General features: G+C 36.5%; 2 protein-coding genes across 5 annotated transcripts; one reads left to right on the forward strand and one right to left on the reverse strand.

The window, feature by feature from the left end:
* Positions 1-246: 246 nt before the first annotated feature.
* On the reverse strand, positions 247-14,100 carry LOC125245852 (gastrula zinc finger protein XlCGF8.2DB-like). 3 transcript variants are annotated; one of them, XM_048156652.1, is made up of 3 exons: positions 4,505-4,610; positions 3,779-3,925; positions 247-1,215 (listed from the first exon to the last, which is right to left on the reverse strand). In XM_048156652.1, exons 2-3 carry the CDS (start codon positions 3,861-3,863, stop codon positions 281-283), a joined length of 1,020 nt encoding a protein of 339 aa, XP_048012609.1. In that variant the 5' UTR covers positions 3,864-3,925; positions 4,505-4,610; the 3' UTR covers positions 247-280. The 3 variants fall into 3 exon arrangements, with proteins under 3 accessions (XP_048012609.1, XP_048012608.1, XP_048012610.1); XM_048156651.1 differs by lacking the exons at positions 3,779-3,925; positions 4,505-4,610 and adding an exon at positions 13,906-14,100; XM_048156653.1 differs by lacking the exon at positions 3,779-3,925 and having other exon boundaries at positions 4,505-4,646.
* Positions 6,193-12,443, forward strand: LOC125245823 (gastrula zinc finger protein XlCGF26.1-like). 2 transcript variants are annotated; one of them, XM_048156604.1, is made up of 3 exons: positions 6,193-6,338; positions 8,720-8,865; positions 10,491-12,443. In XM_048156604.1, the coding sequence occupies exons 2-3, from the start codon at positions 8,781-8,783 to the stop codon at positions 11,759-11,761; spliced, it is 1,356 nt and encodes a 451-aa protein (XP_048012561.1). In that variant the 5' UTR covers positions 6,193-6,338; positions 8,720-8,780; the 3' UTR covers positions 11,762-12,443. The 2 variants fall into 2 exon arrangements, with proteins under 2 accessions (XP_048012561.1, XP_048012562.1); XM_048156605.1 differs by having other exon boundaries at positions 6,257-8,401.
* Positions 14,101-14,984: the final 884 nt, after the last annotated feature.

Here is a 14,984-nt window from a genome sequence, read left to right on the forward strand (position 1 = left end):
AAAAGATGCAAATAAAATATATGGCAGTTATAGTATACATTTGAGCAGAAAAACCAGCTGTGGTGTGTAGCCTTAATTTCACAGAGAGAAATTTTCTGGTGCTGTTTAAAATTGCATAACCATTTTATATGTAAAAACAAATAGATTCTCACGTAAGCACATTTCAGGTATATCTGTAAATGTGATGTAATTGTTAAATTAAACTGATCACAACTAAATTGCCTTCATTCAGAGTAAATGTTCAAGTGATTTTTGAAATTGCTCATTTTATTAAATCTCGTTACACTGAGGAACACTGCAATGTCTTTCCAGAATGAGTTTGCAAGTGATGTTTCAAGTCTCTATGATATGTGAAACTCTCTTCACACTGAGGACACTTGTATGGCTTCTCTCCAGTGTGAATTCTCATGTGAATCTCAAGGTTTCCTTTAAGTTTGAAACTCTTTCCACAGTGAAAGCAGGCAAATGGCTTCTCTCCAGTGTGAAGTTTCACATGAGTCACAAGATTTCTTTTTCGCGAGAAGCTCTTCCCACACAGTTTGCAGGTGAACAGCTTCCCTCCAGTGTGAATTCTCATGTGGATTTCAAGAGATTCCTTATATGTAAAATTCATTCCACACTGAGGGCATATAAATGGCTTCTCTCCGGTGTGAATTCTCATGTGATTCTTGAGACTTACTTTATGACAGAAACTCTTTTCACATTGAGAGCATGTGAAAGGCTTGTCACCAGTGTGAATTCTCATGTGACATTTAAGATGCTCTTGTTGTGTGAAGCTCTTCCCACACAGTTCGCAGGTGAATGGCTTCTCTCCAGTGTGAATTCTCATGTGATTCTTGAGAGTTACTTTATGATTGAAACCCTTTCCACATTGATGGCACGTGAAAGGCTTGTCACCAGTGTGAATTTTCATGTGAGTCTTAAGGTATTTATTGAATCGGAAACTCTTATCACATTGCTGACATTTGAAAGGTTTCTTTCCGGAATGAATTATTACATGCCTTTTAAGGTCCTTTATGTCTGGAAAACTCATTCCACAATGATCACATAAACAATCCTCTTTTGTGTGAGTTGTCGTCTTTTGAGCTCTTTTTGGTGTTGACGTTTTTTCAGTCTGTGAACAACTAAAAGATTTTTCTCCAGTTATGAATCCATGATGTTTCTCTTCCTTTACATCATTCAGTTCTTGACTCTCCTCTTTCAGCATTATCAGATCTAAAGTGAACAGATACACAAACAAGTTAACACCAGTTTAATGGCACAAAGCAACATCAAAACATTTAGACATTTAAAGCAACAACATATGTTAGATCCTATACCCAGGGTTTCTACAGGTTTCATCAAGTCTAATTTAATGCTTTTTAATGCCTTTTTAAAAAATTTAATGCCATATGTATGTCACTAAATGTCAATAGATGAAGTCATACGGCAATTAGAATATTCATTATGTCATTAAATTGCATTCGCATTCTGCCAAGTGTCAGCCCTTTAGATTTGTTTGTTTCTCTGCTACTACTCACATAATGTACTTTAATACAGCAAAATTCCCAATAAAATTGTTTCATCTATATATTTTTCTGTTTTGTTGTCAGACAATATGAAATGGTGTCTGAAATGCGGCCCATTAAAACTACATACAGGGCTCGATATTAAGCCTTGTCAAGTAAATCGGTCATTCATTGTCTGAGTAAAACAGTTGCTTGTCTGAAAAAAATAGGATTTTTTTTGTGTGTGTGTAAATATACATTTATTTTAAAGTAATATCCTTTTGGAATATTCCAGCTTTGACATATATAAATCTGCATATTTGTGATATTTTACACTGAGAGCATTTTTTTTTTTTTTTTTTACCTTTACAAGGGGCAATTTCCCCCCACCCATTCCTGTATGATTCATGTAAAATGTATGATTCGTCTTTTATTTTTAAATTCTTAAAAACTAAAGTCAATCATGAACATCGTGATTGAGATGACAAATTTGGAAGGCAAGTGAATGTTTGGTGACAGATGGAGTGATGTTGACTGGATGGAGATTGAAGCTTTCATTGGTTTGATGCTTCCAGGAAAGCGCTATATAAATGTAAGGAATTATGCTTCTTGTTGGTGTTTATCGCTCATGCAATGAAGCCTTGACAAGTCTGTGGGATGCTGAAACTGGTCGTTCGATTTTTCGGGCCACCATGTCCCTGGAAAAACTCAAAGAATTGCTAAGAATCATCAAATCTGACCGAAAGGACACACAAGCAGATCGACGCGAGACTGACAAGCTGGCTGCAATCCGTGACGTGTGGAATCTGTGGGTTGAGCTGCTTCCAATGATGTATAATCCTGGCCCAGAAGTAACTGTAGATGAGTGCCGATTCCATTCACAGGACGATGTGCTTTTAAGCAGTACATTCCCAACAAACCTGCGAAGTATGGGATCAAGATCTGGGCTGCATGCGATTCCAGAACAAGTTATGCCTGGAATATGCAGGTCTACACAGGAAAGCCTCAAGATGGCCAGTCTGAAATAAATCAGCATATGTGCGTAGTCTTTGACTTGACCACTGGTCTTCATGGTCATTGTAATATCATTGCCCCTGCTGCACCCATGGTACGGCAGCAAAGTTCCTTGATTATTACGCCGGAATGAGAGTATAGTTCCTAGCCATATCGGCCTAGAAAATCTCAACTTTTCATTTTCTGTCGGTCTTAGTACACGATGTAACTACAGAAGAGTCAAGTATTAAATAGGAAAAATATTGAAACTCTTTGGTCATTTTTGAGCGAGATGCTAACGGTCTAATCAGATTCAATGAACTATGTTAAGCTATGCTAAGCTATGCTAAAAGTGGTACCGCCAGACCCGGAGATCACCGAAAACGGTAAAACTCAACTGTTTAACTCTAAGGGAGTTGGAAAATGAGCCTATTTTCAAAAAAAGTGGAGTGTTGCTTTAATTCTACGCAGGACTTAAAACACATTTTGCGTTAAGCTTAGTCTTACGAGCGGGTGTACGTCCAGCTGGTGCAACCGGCCCCAGATATGTAAAAACACAGAATTACTTTCTTTTTAACATGACTGTATGTTAGATCCTACACCCACTAGGCTGCTGGACGAGATGTTTCCTACAATCCCTGAAGCTCTTCTCATTGTTAACGCTTTTGAGAATTACTGATCTATGTGAAAATACATTGTGGCACGACTTTCCACCAAGTTATTGATGCAACTGTTCAATAGGGACATGAAGACAATGTATAACTTCCTGCTATAACTTCATCTAAAGGTGGTTCGAAACAACTATTGTGAAAAAAATGCTATACAAAACATGGCATCAAATAATTACTTCTAATTAATGTGCTAAAAGGTTCATTCTGTCATTATCATGTTAATGGCAAATAACCAAGTCTAGACACCTGCTAAAGTTGTGTGACGACCATTTAGATCAATGGTTCCCAAACTCTCAACCAATTTTGTATGTCTCCATCATCAAACACTCCTGATTTTGATCATCTGCTCATTATTACAGACTAAAATAAACTTGGATGTGCATCATTACTTGCACAATATAAGTGAACACTACATTGGTGGAACCCGTGAAACAGGTTTAAATGGACCATGTATCCTAAATGGATGAGATGTTTAGGATACAACATCTCCCCCATTTTAATGTGTTACTTGTCATAATAACGAATGCCTAAAGTGGAAGTAGGATCTTCTCAGGTCCACATTAATTTCTGTAGATCTGGACATTTTAATAAGGATCAAATGACTTCAGCTTTGATAATGAAACCAACCTGTTTGTTCCTCAGTATCTTCATGTTTCACACTGAATGTTTCTTCAATCCTCATGTCTTCACTCTCCTCTTTAATAAACGCCATCTTTATAATAGTGTGTCACATGGATTTCAGTTGCTTCACCAGTTTTTCTGGGTGTTTGGACACTGTCATGATTAAGAAAAGAATAAATATAAACTAAATTTCTGAGTGCGTCTCAATCAGAGTAAATACCACCCCTGTAATGCAAATTAATAAAATAACACACATGCTCTTCATATTTTATGACTTTAAAGCTGGTATTTAATTATTCGTAGCCTATAATACATTCAGTTGATTCCATTTTCAAGAAAACGTGTGTTTGTGTTCTCGTTGCATTTAAATCTTTTGAGCATCATGTCTCGTCAGCTCGCGGAGAATTGAGCTCTTCGAATCACTGAATCATTTTGAAGCATTTGATTTATTTGACTCCGAGTATCAAAAAGTTCATCCCATCATAACTTTATCCAGTGACCGAATTCGTGTTTACAAAACTGATTCACGATATACGAGAAATGAGACGCAACATTTTGTTACTCATGTGTGAATGTGCTTTACTCACAGAAATAACGTTCATTATAATGTTAGATAAAGCGATACTATTGTACATTTAAAGCATTATACTTAATTTAAGATCGCATCTAATCATAAAAAAAGAGGTCGAACTATTTTTATCGATTCAAACACGTTAATGCTTAAAAACATACCTTTCTTCAGCCAATTCACAATAGACGCGGGCTCTGGGCGCAGACTTATGACATCAGACCAAAATAAACGTCCCATTCACAAGCTGCTGTATAAAATCACAAAGTGGATAGATATATGCAAAAACACCCACATAGTAAAATAATACTACATAAGGTATTCACACTGCAAAAAATGCTGTTCTTACTTAGCGTTTTTGTATTTTTTCTAGTCAAAAATATCTTAGTTCTTAAATCAAGAAGCATTTTCTTGACAAGTAAAAATTATTTTCGTTTTCAGAAAAAAATAAGTCAAAATTAAGTGAGTTTTCCTCAAAGCAAAATAATCTGCCCGTGGGGTAGCCTAAGCGAAATAATCTTATATTGAACCAAAAATAAACTATATAAATAGTTAATAGTAATATAACTATAAAATATAATCTTGTTTTCAGTTTGGATTAAGATTATTTTGCTTACCCCACTGGAAGTTTATTTTGCTTGTTTTAAGGAAAAACTGACTTAATTTTGACTTATTTTTCCTAAAAACAAGAAAATAATTTTTACTTGTCAAGAAAATGCTTCTTGACATAAGAATTTTTAGATATTTGGACTAGAAACAAGACAAAAATTCTAAGAACAGCATTTTTTGCAGTGCATATTTGAATCCTTGGAGGATTGCATATTTAACCCTTATTTTCTCCTCATTTATTTATTATTTCTCCTTCACTTATTGTCTTTGTTTTAGATTAAGAGAACATGAAGTATGCATTTACACAGCAAAAAGAAAATATCTTGCTATATCAGTGCAAGTGAAAGCTGTGAAGTTAGTTTATAAAATATATGTATACAGAGACTCTAACATTATTCATATTTTCCATATATGTATGTTCATCTAAAATAAATGTTTATAATTGTAAGAACGGAAAAACCTCCACCAGTCCAGAACAGATGAATGAACAAACTCCTAGCGGTGTGTAGATCCCAAAAAACTCAAAAATTAGAAAAAAATAAAAGAAAGATCCACACATGAAAAATAAACCAATAAATGTATTGTTCAGAGGCCACAAATAAAGTGCAAGGTGTGCAATAATTATTAATAGTTGTAAAAAACCACACATATTCCACCAGCGGCGTCTCAGATGCTTTCTCCGCGTCACATGCCATAACCACACTAATGGCGACTTTAATTAGTTTCCTTTAATATATTCAAAAAAATCTTTGTTTTATTTTTTAATTAATCTCTTAAGTAGAGAGAAGAGTCTGTCCATCCTCTCCCTGTTCTCCTCTTTGTCTGTTTCTGAAACTTCACGTCATTTTCTCTGATTAACTCCATCAGTTCATCCTCTCTGTCCCTCTTTCTCTCTGCTGCTGCTCCTCATCCTGGTCATCAATATGACTAATTTACAAAGCCAAGAAAATTAATCAAACAATTAATTTTACACAATTGACCAAACATTTTGCAACATGTTACCTATTTATTGTATCATATTTGTCTATGGCCCTAATAAGGGTTTGAGTTTATTTAACAAATCTTGGTATAAATAGTATAAATGTACCCAGACATGACTGCTTTGCGTCTTACACAGAATCTCACATAACATATGCTAAACTGTTTTACAGCATCATTAGACAACATTTACATATATACCTCCCAATTATTTAAATATGAATACCTTATTTATTTCTTATAATTTTTTATTTTTTTTTTTTAATTTTCTTATAATTTTTTTTCTTTTTTAAATTTTAGACAGCAGCTAGTGAATGGGACTTTTGTTCTCGTCTGATGCTGTGACGTCATAAGTCTGCGCCGCGACCCCTCGTCTGTTGTGATTCGGTTCATAGATTCGGTTCAAGAAAGGTTTGTGTTTTTAAGCATTTAACATGTTTGAGTCGAAACAAATCGTTCAGTCGATTTATATAATTATTAGAGGCGATCTGAAATGAACAATATTATTTTTTACAAATGTATGCTTATCAAACACGAGTGAACGTTATTTTTTCCTGGGTAAAGCGCTTCCACGCATAAGTAACAGAAAAGGTGCTTCTAATTTCGCGTCATATATGGTCAATCAGTTTATCGTGAACACTATTTCGGTTAATGGAGAAAGTTACGATGTGATAAACGGAACTTTTTGATACTCCGAGTCAATTGAATCAAATGCTTCGCGTATGATTCAGTGATTCGAAGAGCTCGATTCACCGTACATTGGCGAGGCTTCAAAGCCACTAGAAGGCAAGTCTACAACCAAAAAAGCTTAACGGCAACGCAGGAAAGGAGACAAGATTAATTCATTTTTTAATGTCAGTGGAGAAGAGGCTTTACTAAACAGTTTTTGTGAGGAAATAGCTTGATATTTAACTTATTGACTGTCTGCTAATCTTCACCATGTTTTACGCTCAACAATATTTTTGTTGGGAACGACATGTAGATTTTGCTATGATAAAAAGTAGGGACTAAGGAATACAGCTGCAACTAGTCGACACTGAAAACAATAGTGATTTACACAAGGGGAAAAAAAATACACTTTTTTTTTGCTCACATTACTGTCGTGAATGTTACTGTGACAAGCAAAGTGCGGCATTTTAAATAACACATTAAAATAAAACACTAGAGGAAATTATACTGAGGTACTCTTAAGTTTACCTCAGATATTTCTTTGAGTCAGTCGCGAGCTCAGAAATGACCGCTTGAAAGCAAGCAAGGTGCAGCCTAATTTTGAAAAAAAAAGAAAAGACAAGTTTTATGTATGTTTCGACATGCCAAACTGGCATCATTCCACTGTTACCTTGCCTAACCATATCAAAGGTAACCTGGGCATCATGCAATCTCTTTGAATCGGGAAACATCAAATTCGCCAACCTTACAATTAAATTTCATATTTGAAATCACCAATGAAATCTAACAACATCCGGCTCATAAATTTAGTTTCTAAACGCTCGAAACATGACAAAAAAAAAAACAATTTTTCAGGCTGGATCAAGCTAATGCGCATGCGCAGACCTAAAATGTATGTCTCTTTGGATACGTGTGTCTGACTGTTTCTATAGAAACCGGTGATTCTAACGGCCACTGAAGTGACGCGATGACTTTACCAGTTGGCGATTGGCTCTTATTTAGAAGGCGGGACTTATTCCGCCATATTGCGCATTACACTTTCTCCCATTCAAAACAATACGAGTGACACGTCTTGTGTTATTCTATAGTCTTTGACCATATTCAGGACATGTAGGTGTGATTGATGCCAGCAAATGCCCGTCACGTCATTCACTTCAACTTTGAAAAAAAAAAAAAAAAAATCCCATTTACGAGACTACAGCAACAGACATGTTCCCATGGCATTCTAAAAGTGGTAACGCAAGGCAAGCGTACTGCATATATGACCTGTTTTAAGGGTCATTAATTATGAGATCTGATTGTTTGATTCATTGTTTCAAATGGATCATATATACGTACAAGTCTTTAGGGATTTTCTTACTTTAGACTAGTCAATTAGTTACAAAACATCAACGTAAACGACTGTCAAATTAGTCGAAGCGCACATCTCTAATAAAAAGGTAATTTTACAAGAGAAGGCAGAAAAAGGATTTGTCGTGACAAGTAGGACTCATTCACGGCATTAACATAGTATTTTAATATTAATTTTGAGTGATATTGTAGATTGCCTAATAAAGTGTAATATACCAGTGTACCGACACGAAAGCACATTTCACAAACAATGCAGTCCTACTGTATGTTTACTGGTGATACAGCGCCAAATATGGAGCATTTATTCACAAGGCCAACCAACACACTGATACACAAACTGATTTAACGTAAACTGTAATCGACTGTCATAAAACTTTGAACGGCGCGCACTGACGTCACTGCCACATGATTGAAGTGCTTTACGTGATCCTAAAGCTGCTATGCTTTCTCCAATGGTAAGAGAGACAGACCTTCTCATCTCCCCAATAATAAGACAATCTTTGAAGACGTGCTGGTCATTGTAAATGCAACGAGAACACAAACTCGTGTAATTAATTAAAACTTTTACAAACTGACTGCAAAAGTTTCTTAAATTGAATCTATTAAATGTAATATACAAATCATTAAATATGAACTTTAAATTTATAAAATATGAAGAGGATGTATAATTTGCTTTCTTTTGTTAATTTGTACTGCTTGGGGTGGTAATCACTCTGATTGAGATGCAGATTTAGTTTGGTTTTATTTTTCTTTCTGTTAAATATTCTCATCAGAAACATGACACAGAAAAACTCCTGGTGAAGCGATTGAGATCCACGCGACACTATTATAAAGATGGCGTTTATTAAAGAGGAGAATGAAGAAATGAAGATTGAAGAAACATTCACTGTGAAACAAGAAGATATTGAGGACCAAACAGGTTGGTTTCATTCTCAAAGCTGAACTGAGTCATTTGATCCTTATTAAAATGTCCACCTCTACAGAAGTGAATATTTTTGAAGTGTGCTAATTAAAGTGGATTTATTTGACATTGAGTGGTTCGTCTTATGTGGACAGACAAGTTGAGATCACATGACCAGACAAATACTAATGCTGCCTTCAAGCGAAAATGAGAAGATCCCACTTCCACATTGAATGTTTGTATAAACATACAAAAGAAGCATAAACAAAACAAATATTTTGAGTAACATTAAATCCTAAATCAACCAATCATTTACATTAATTAATTATGCAACCGTATCTATCAAAAATCATGTATTTTGCATGAAGAAAATTGATCTGTCAACATAAACAGAAGCACAACCGAACCTGCTTGAAGCACCAGAACAAACCTAGTTATTTTTTGTATAAACTCAAATGTGCTGCAAATGTGCAAATCCGATGGCTCAGTAAGGCCTCTATAGACAGCAATGCCACTGAACTTCTATTCTATTTTTTTTTTTTGGCTTTCTGGATCTTGAAGTTCAGTGGCATTGCTGTCTATAGAGGCCTTACTGAGCCATCGAATTTCATCACAAATAATTTAATTTGTTCTGAAGATGAACAAAGGTCTTACAGGTGTGGAACAACATGAGGGTGAGTAATTAATGACATTATTTTAATTTTAGGGTGCACTAACCCTTTAACATGCTAATTAAGGCCTGAAGAGTCTGAAGTCTGAAGTGTTACTCTTAGGTGTTGCTCTCACGTCTGTCCTTGGGGTGATTTTGCTAGGACGGGCACTAATTATCTGAATATGCTCCTCCCAAACTTTGTGAATAAAACATCATTATGTGAGACACTATTTGTCTGTTTTCTTTGTAAATACTTTTAAATGGTTCTTTTAAATGGTACACTGACAATACCGGACACACAACTAAGGAAACAGAGAGCTTTAATACATGGAGAGGGTAATCAACTGAAACAGGTTTGGGGGACTAAGTAGCCCATGTGACACAACAGAGTGGAGTTGAAGAAGATATCAAGGGGCTGAAGGGAATCAGCAGAGGCGGGCTGACGGACTTGCTCTGGAGACACAAAAGACTTTGAGCTGGGCAGAACCACTGGGGGCACTGGTGACTTTGAGCTGGGTGGAACCAGCAGGGATGGGAGAATCGGGGAAATATCCTCTTCCAAATCTTCATAAATATTTATAGAGGCCAGTTGCAGCTCATTATTAGTGATTGGAGTGTGGACGGGGCTTTCCTCCATGCCCTTGTACCGGGGAGGCACCGGCCAACAATGAAATATGGTTGGCCACCCCATGTGCCCCCCTACCAGATGTCTTGTGATTAGCTTGTTTTTATGCTAGTCAGTTTCTAACCATTTCTGCTGAAATTCTTGATTCAAAGAAGTGGTTCTCAACCTTTTTTAGGGATGTGTCCTAAAGAAAGTTCAGAGTTAACAATACTGAGAAGAGATTCAGGAATTACAGAAAACACCTCTTCCAGCAGCTTAGAGGGTATAGGATCTAGCATATGTTGTTGCTTTAAATGTCTAAATGTTTTGATGTTGCGTTGTGCCATTAAACTGGTGTTAACTTGTTTGTGTATCGGTTCACTTTAGATCTGATAACGCTGAAAGAGGAGAGTCAAGAACTGAATGATGTAAAGGAAGAGAAACATCATGGTTTCATAACTGGAGAAAAATATTTTAGTTGTTCACAGACTGAAAAAACGTCAACACCAAAAAGAGCTCAAAAGACGACAACTCACTCAGAAGAGGATTGTTTATGTGATCATTGTGGAATGAGTTTTCCAGACTCAAAGGACCTTAAAAGACATGTAATAATTCATTCTGGAGAGAAACCTTTCAAATGCCAGCAGTGTGAAAAGAGTTTCCGATTCAATAAATACCTTAAGACTCACATGAATATTCACACTGGAGAGAAGCCTTTCACGTGCCATCAATGTGGAAAGACTTTCTATCATGAAGTAAGTCTCAAGAATCACATGAGAATTCACACCGGAGAGAAGCTATTCACCTGCAAACTGTGTGGGAAGAGCTTCACACAACAAGGAAATCTTAGACATCATATGAGAATTCACACTGGAGAGAAGCCTTTCACATGCTCTCAATGTGAAAAGAGTTTCTGTAATAAATCAAGTCTCAAGACTCACATGAGAGTTCACACTGGAGAGAAGCCTTTCACGTGCTCTCAATGTGGAAAGTGTTTCAATCATAAAGTAAGTCTCAAGAATCACATGAGAATTCACACCGGAGAGAAGCCTTTCATCTGCAAACTGTGTGGGAAGAGCTTTTCAGAACAAGGAAATCTTAGACATCATATGAGAATTCACACTGGAGACAAGCCTTTCACATGCTCTCAATGTGGAAAGAGTTTCAATCATAAAGTAAGTCTCAAGAATCACATTAGAATTCACACCGGAGAGAAACCATTCACCTGCAAACTGTGTGGGAAGAGCTTCTCAGAACAAGGAAATCTTAGACATCATATGAGAATTCACACTGGAGACAAGCCTTTCACATGCTCTCAATGTGGAAAGAGTTTCTGTAATAAACCAAGTCTCAAGACTCACATGAGAATTCACACTGGAGAGAAGCCTTTCACATGCTCTCAGTGTGGAATGAATTTTACATATAAGGAATCTCTTGAAATCCACATGAGAATTCACACTGGAGGGAAGCTGTTCACCTGCAAACTGTGTGGGAAGAGCTTCTCGCGAAAAAGAAATCTTATGACTCATGTGAAACTTCACAATGGAGAGAAGCCTTACAAGTGTCCTCAGTGTGAAGAGAGTTTCACATATCATAGAGACCTGAAACATCACTTGCAAACTCATTCTGGAAAGACATTGCAGTGTTCCTCAGTGTAACGAGATTTAGAAAAATTAGCAATTTCAGAAATCACTTGACCATTTACGCTGATTAAAGGCAATTTAGTTATGATCAGTGTAATTAAAAAATTACATCACGTGTACAAATAACCCTGAAAAGTGCTTATGCGAGACCCTATTCGTTTTTCTGTAAATACATATAAAATGGTTCTGCAATTTTAAACAGCACCAGAAAATCTTTCTCTCTGTAAAATTAAGGCTACACACTATGGCTGAATGTAGACAAAATCTGTTTTTCTGCTCAAATTTATACTATAACTGCCATATGTTTTATTTGCATCTTTTATTTATATTTTAACATTTTCTTTTCTTTTGTGATTTACTAGGCATTCCACAATTCTCAATATAATATTGAAACATACGGTCCAACATCCACAGTTTAATACATTCTTGTGGATTGAGTTTTTTTCGCACTCTCAGAATTGGCTCTGCTTGTATGTAGGGTGGCCAACTTCAGAAAAATTTGAAGAATTTATCTTCCAGAATCTTGCAGTAAGTTTTGGGAGTTTATTTTTAGTCCATCTCCTACCCTGAAGACCGTATGAACTCCCAAAACTTACTGCCAGATTTTCATAAATTCTTCAAACAATGGTGCTGGTCCTTCAAGAGTCACTCTCAATCTGTCTGTCTATAAAGACTATAAAAACAAAACAAAAAAAAAACAGACTTCATGTATTTCACAACACTTCAGCTTGTGATTCTTAGTGGGGGTAATTTTTTAGGATTCTTTACCTAACCTAAGTCTCTGAGATCCTGACACCTTGCACTTCTGGAGACTCCAGGTAGGTTGCAGTTCTGGAAAATGTTGGCACTGGAGACTAAAAGGTTTCACATTTAATTCTTCACCATAATTCTTTTGCAGTTAAGGTCTTTGAACACTAAGTCCAAAATTTGCATCTGAAATTTTCGCACGCTAAAAAATAAATTAGCAAGTTAAAAAATAAATAAGTTGTGTCAATCACGTTTACACACTGCCTCTGAAACTTTCATCCGTCATAAAAAAAATTTTGGACCAGGTTAGATTTTCTGCATTTTTCGCATCCGTGGCACGCATTTTGAGAGACGTTTTGACAATTCAGAGCCACCGTACAAGCAAACAGCAAAATTCCGAATGCTATCTGACAAGTTGATTCACGTCGTCTACAGCACAAAGCAGTTGTACTGTATGACAAACAAAGTGCAGAAAGAGACTATACAGACAGATTGTGCCAGTATCACTAGCAAAGAATCAAACTGAACCACTGACATCCTGAAGTAAACTTTAAAACCCTCAGGATAATCACGCAGTTCCTTAATAAGGTGGAACTCTCCTTTCTCTCTACACAATCTCGGGATTGGATGGACCCAATATTTCCTCTTTCCTTTTCTCTTCTTAAGAAGAGAGAGGACAACTAAATCATCCTCACTGCTTGAAGAACCCATTTTGTATTGTTTTGCAAATATTTTTTTGCAAAAAACCTTAATACGTAATACGAGTTTTTGTCTGACCCTGCTGAACCAATGAGCATTAATTATGCACACCTGAATATAAGGCGTTTTTCATTTCCAGCCTTTATGAACAGTTATATATCACTTATAAATGATTAAATACAAAATTAAAAGTAGTTATTAAGATTAATGTGGTTTGGAATTGGTAAGATGTGCCTGAAAAAAAAAAAAAAGATCATCAGAAAATCAACATGCCTAATAATTCTTTACGCACTGTAAAGTTAGGGGGTGTTTAGCCATTCTTGCAATGCTGGTGTCAGATTTCACACTTTAACAGTTAAAGTCCCTGTAAAGTCATTTTAAAGTATGTGTTCTGAGTTTGTCACACCGCAGAAAAATGTGTTATTAACCACCCAGCCAAATTTAAATGATTAAAAAAATCTGCAAGTAAATGAAATAAGTTATCAAAATCTCGAAAAAATAGGCAGCGCTCTCTGCTCTCAAACGCTGGGGGCGTGTCCGCTGTCGGCGCTGAAACCACACCCACTCGCGAGAGCTGCCGTCTCAACTTACTTGTCTAATGAGTCAAACATACTGATGCATATAAAAAGAATCATTTTTAGAGGGTTGCAAATTTTAGTAGAGTTACTGTGGACTACCTACTAATTATAACATAAGCAAACTCAGCAACTTACACTCATTGGTGGGCACGAACTGCCGACTGTTGTCGAGTCGACAAATGACGGCGCCGCGAGACGGGAGGCTGAAGGCCGGGGCGGGAGAGACTCTGTCCGGCCCCATATATCATCGGTTATCGGTGGGACGGTAGGAAGGCCGAGGCGGGGTCTGTTCAGTCACATTCACCAAAAACAGCGGATTATCTGTGAATCCCAGCTGTCTGATGAAAGTTTGTAAAATTATCCGGTGTAGAACGATCACTTTAGAATCCTTCATATCATCGTTTTAGGAAATTTAAATAAGGAGACCGAGCATATTGTATATTAAAACAACCATGTAATATGCATTTGCGTGACGAAGGCATTACTAGCTAAATGTGCAAAGGGCTGTATAACTGTAATGACACTCGAGATTGAGCGAGTGAACCGCTGTAGAGTTAGAGGAGGTGCCAGGCTCGGTGCGTCATCGACAGTTATATAGTGTTAGGGGAGGGGCTATGCTCGGGGGTCCAAGTGCGTCATCAGACCCCCGTTTTAGCTCCGCCCAAAAAATCCTGAGCAGAGACTTGGTGAAAAACTGTTTAACTCTCTAACTTCACAATTAAGCATTACACAATTCACAGACTTTGTAATGTGTTTCAGCAATACATTTGTAACATTTATAAAGTGTTTAGAAAGAATTCTCACAATTGACTTAACAGGGACTTTAAGTGAGGCTGCAGGACGAGGAAGCACCACTGTCTTTCAAATCTGTGGTGTTGGTAGGGGTGTGCGATTTTACAATTTTTGATCATGGGTGATTATGTGATAACATGATTTTTGCCTTTTTCCAATTCTTATTCAGCCCACATTTGGAGGTGGTTTAAAATGTGATTCCAATCACATTTACACGACACAACAGTAACATCAATACCAGTGATGGAAACACCCCACCCCTTGCCACACAGGGGTGATTTTATTGAGAGAAAGCACAGGTAAACACAAGTTAATCTAGACTTTTAGTCAACTTTTATCATCATGTTTTGCTAAAGTTACATTTAGTTAATAATAAAGTTAAAAATATAATGTAGTTGTATTGTTTTTTTAACGGTATGTTA

The sequence above is a fragment of the Megalobrama amblycephala genome, linkage group LG14, assembly GCF_018812025.1.
Source record: "Megalobrama amblycephala isolate DHTTF-2021 linkage group LG14, ASM1881202v1, whole genome shotgun sequence".
Classification (NCBI taxonomy): domain Eukaryota; kingdom Metazoa; phylum Chordata; class Actinopteri; order Cypriniformes; family Xenocyprididae; genus Megalobrama; species Megalobrama amblycephala.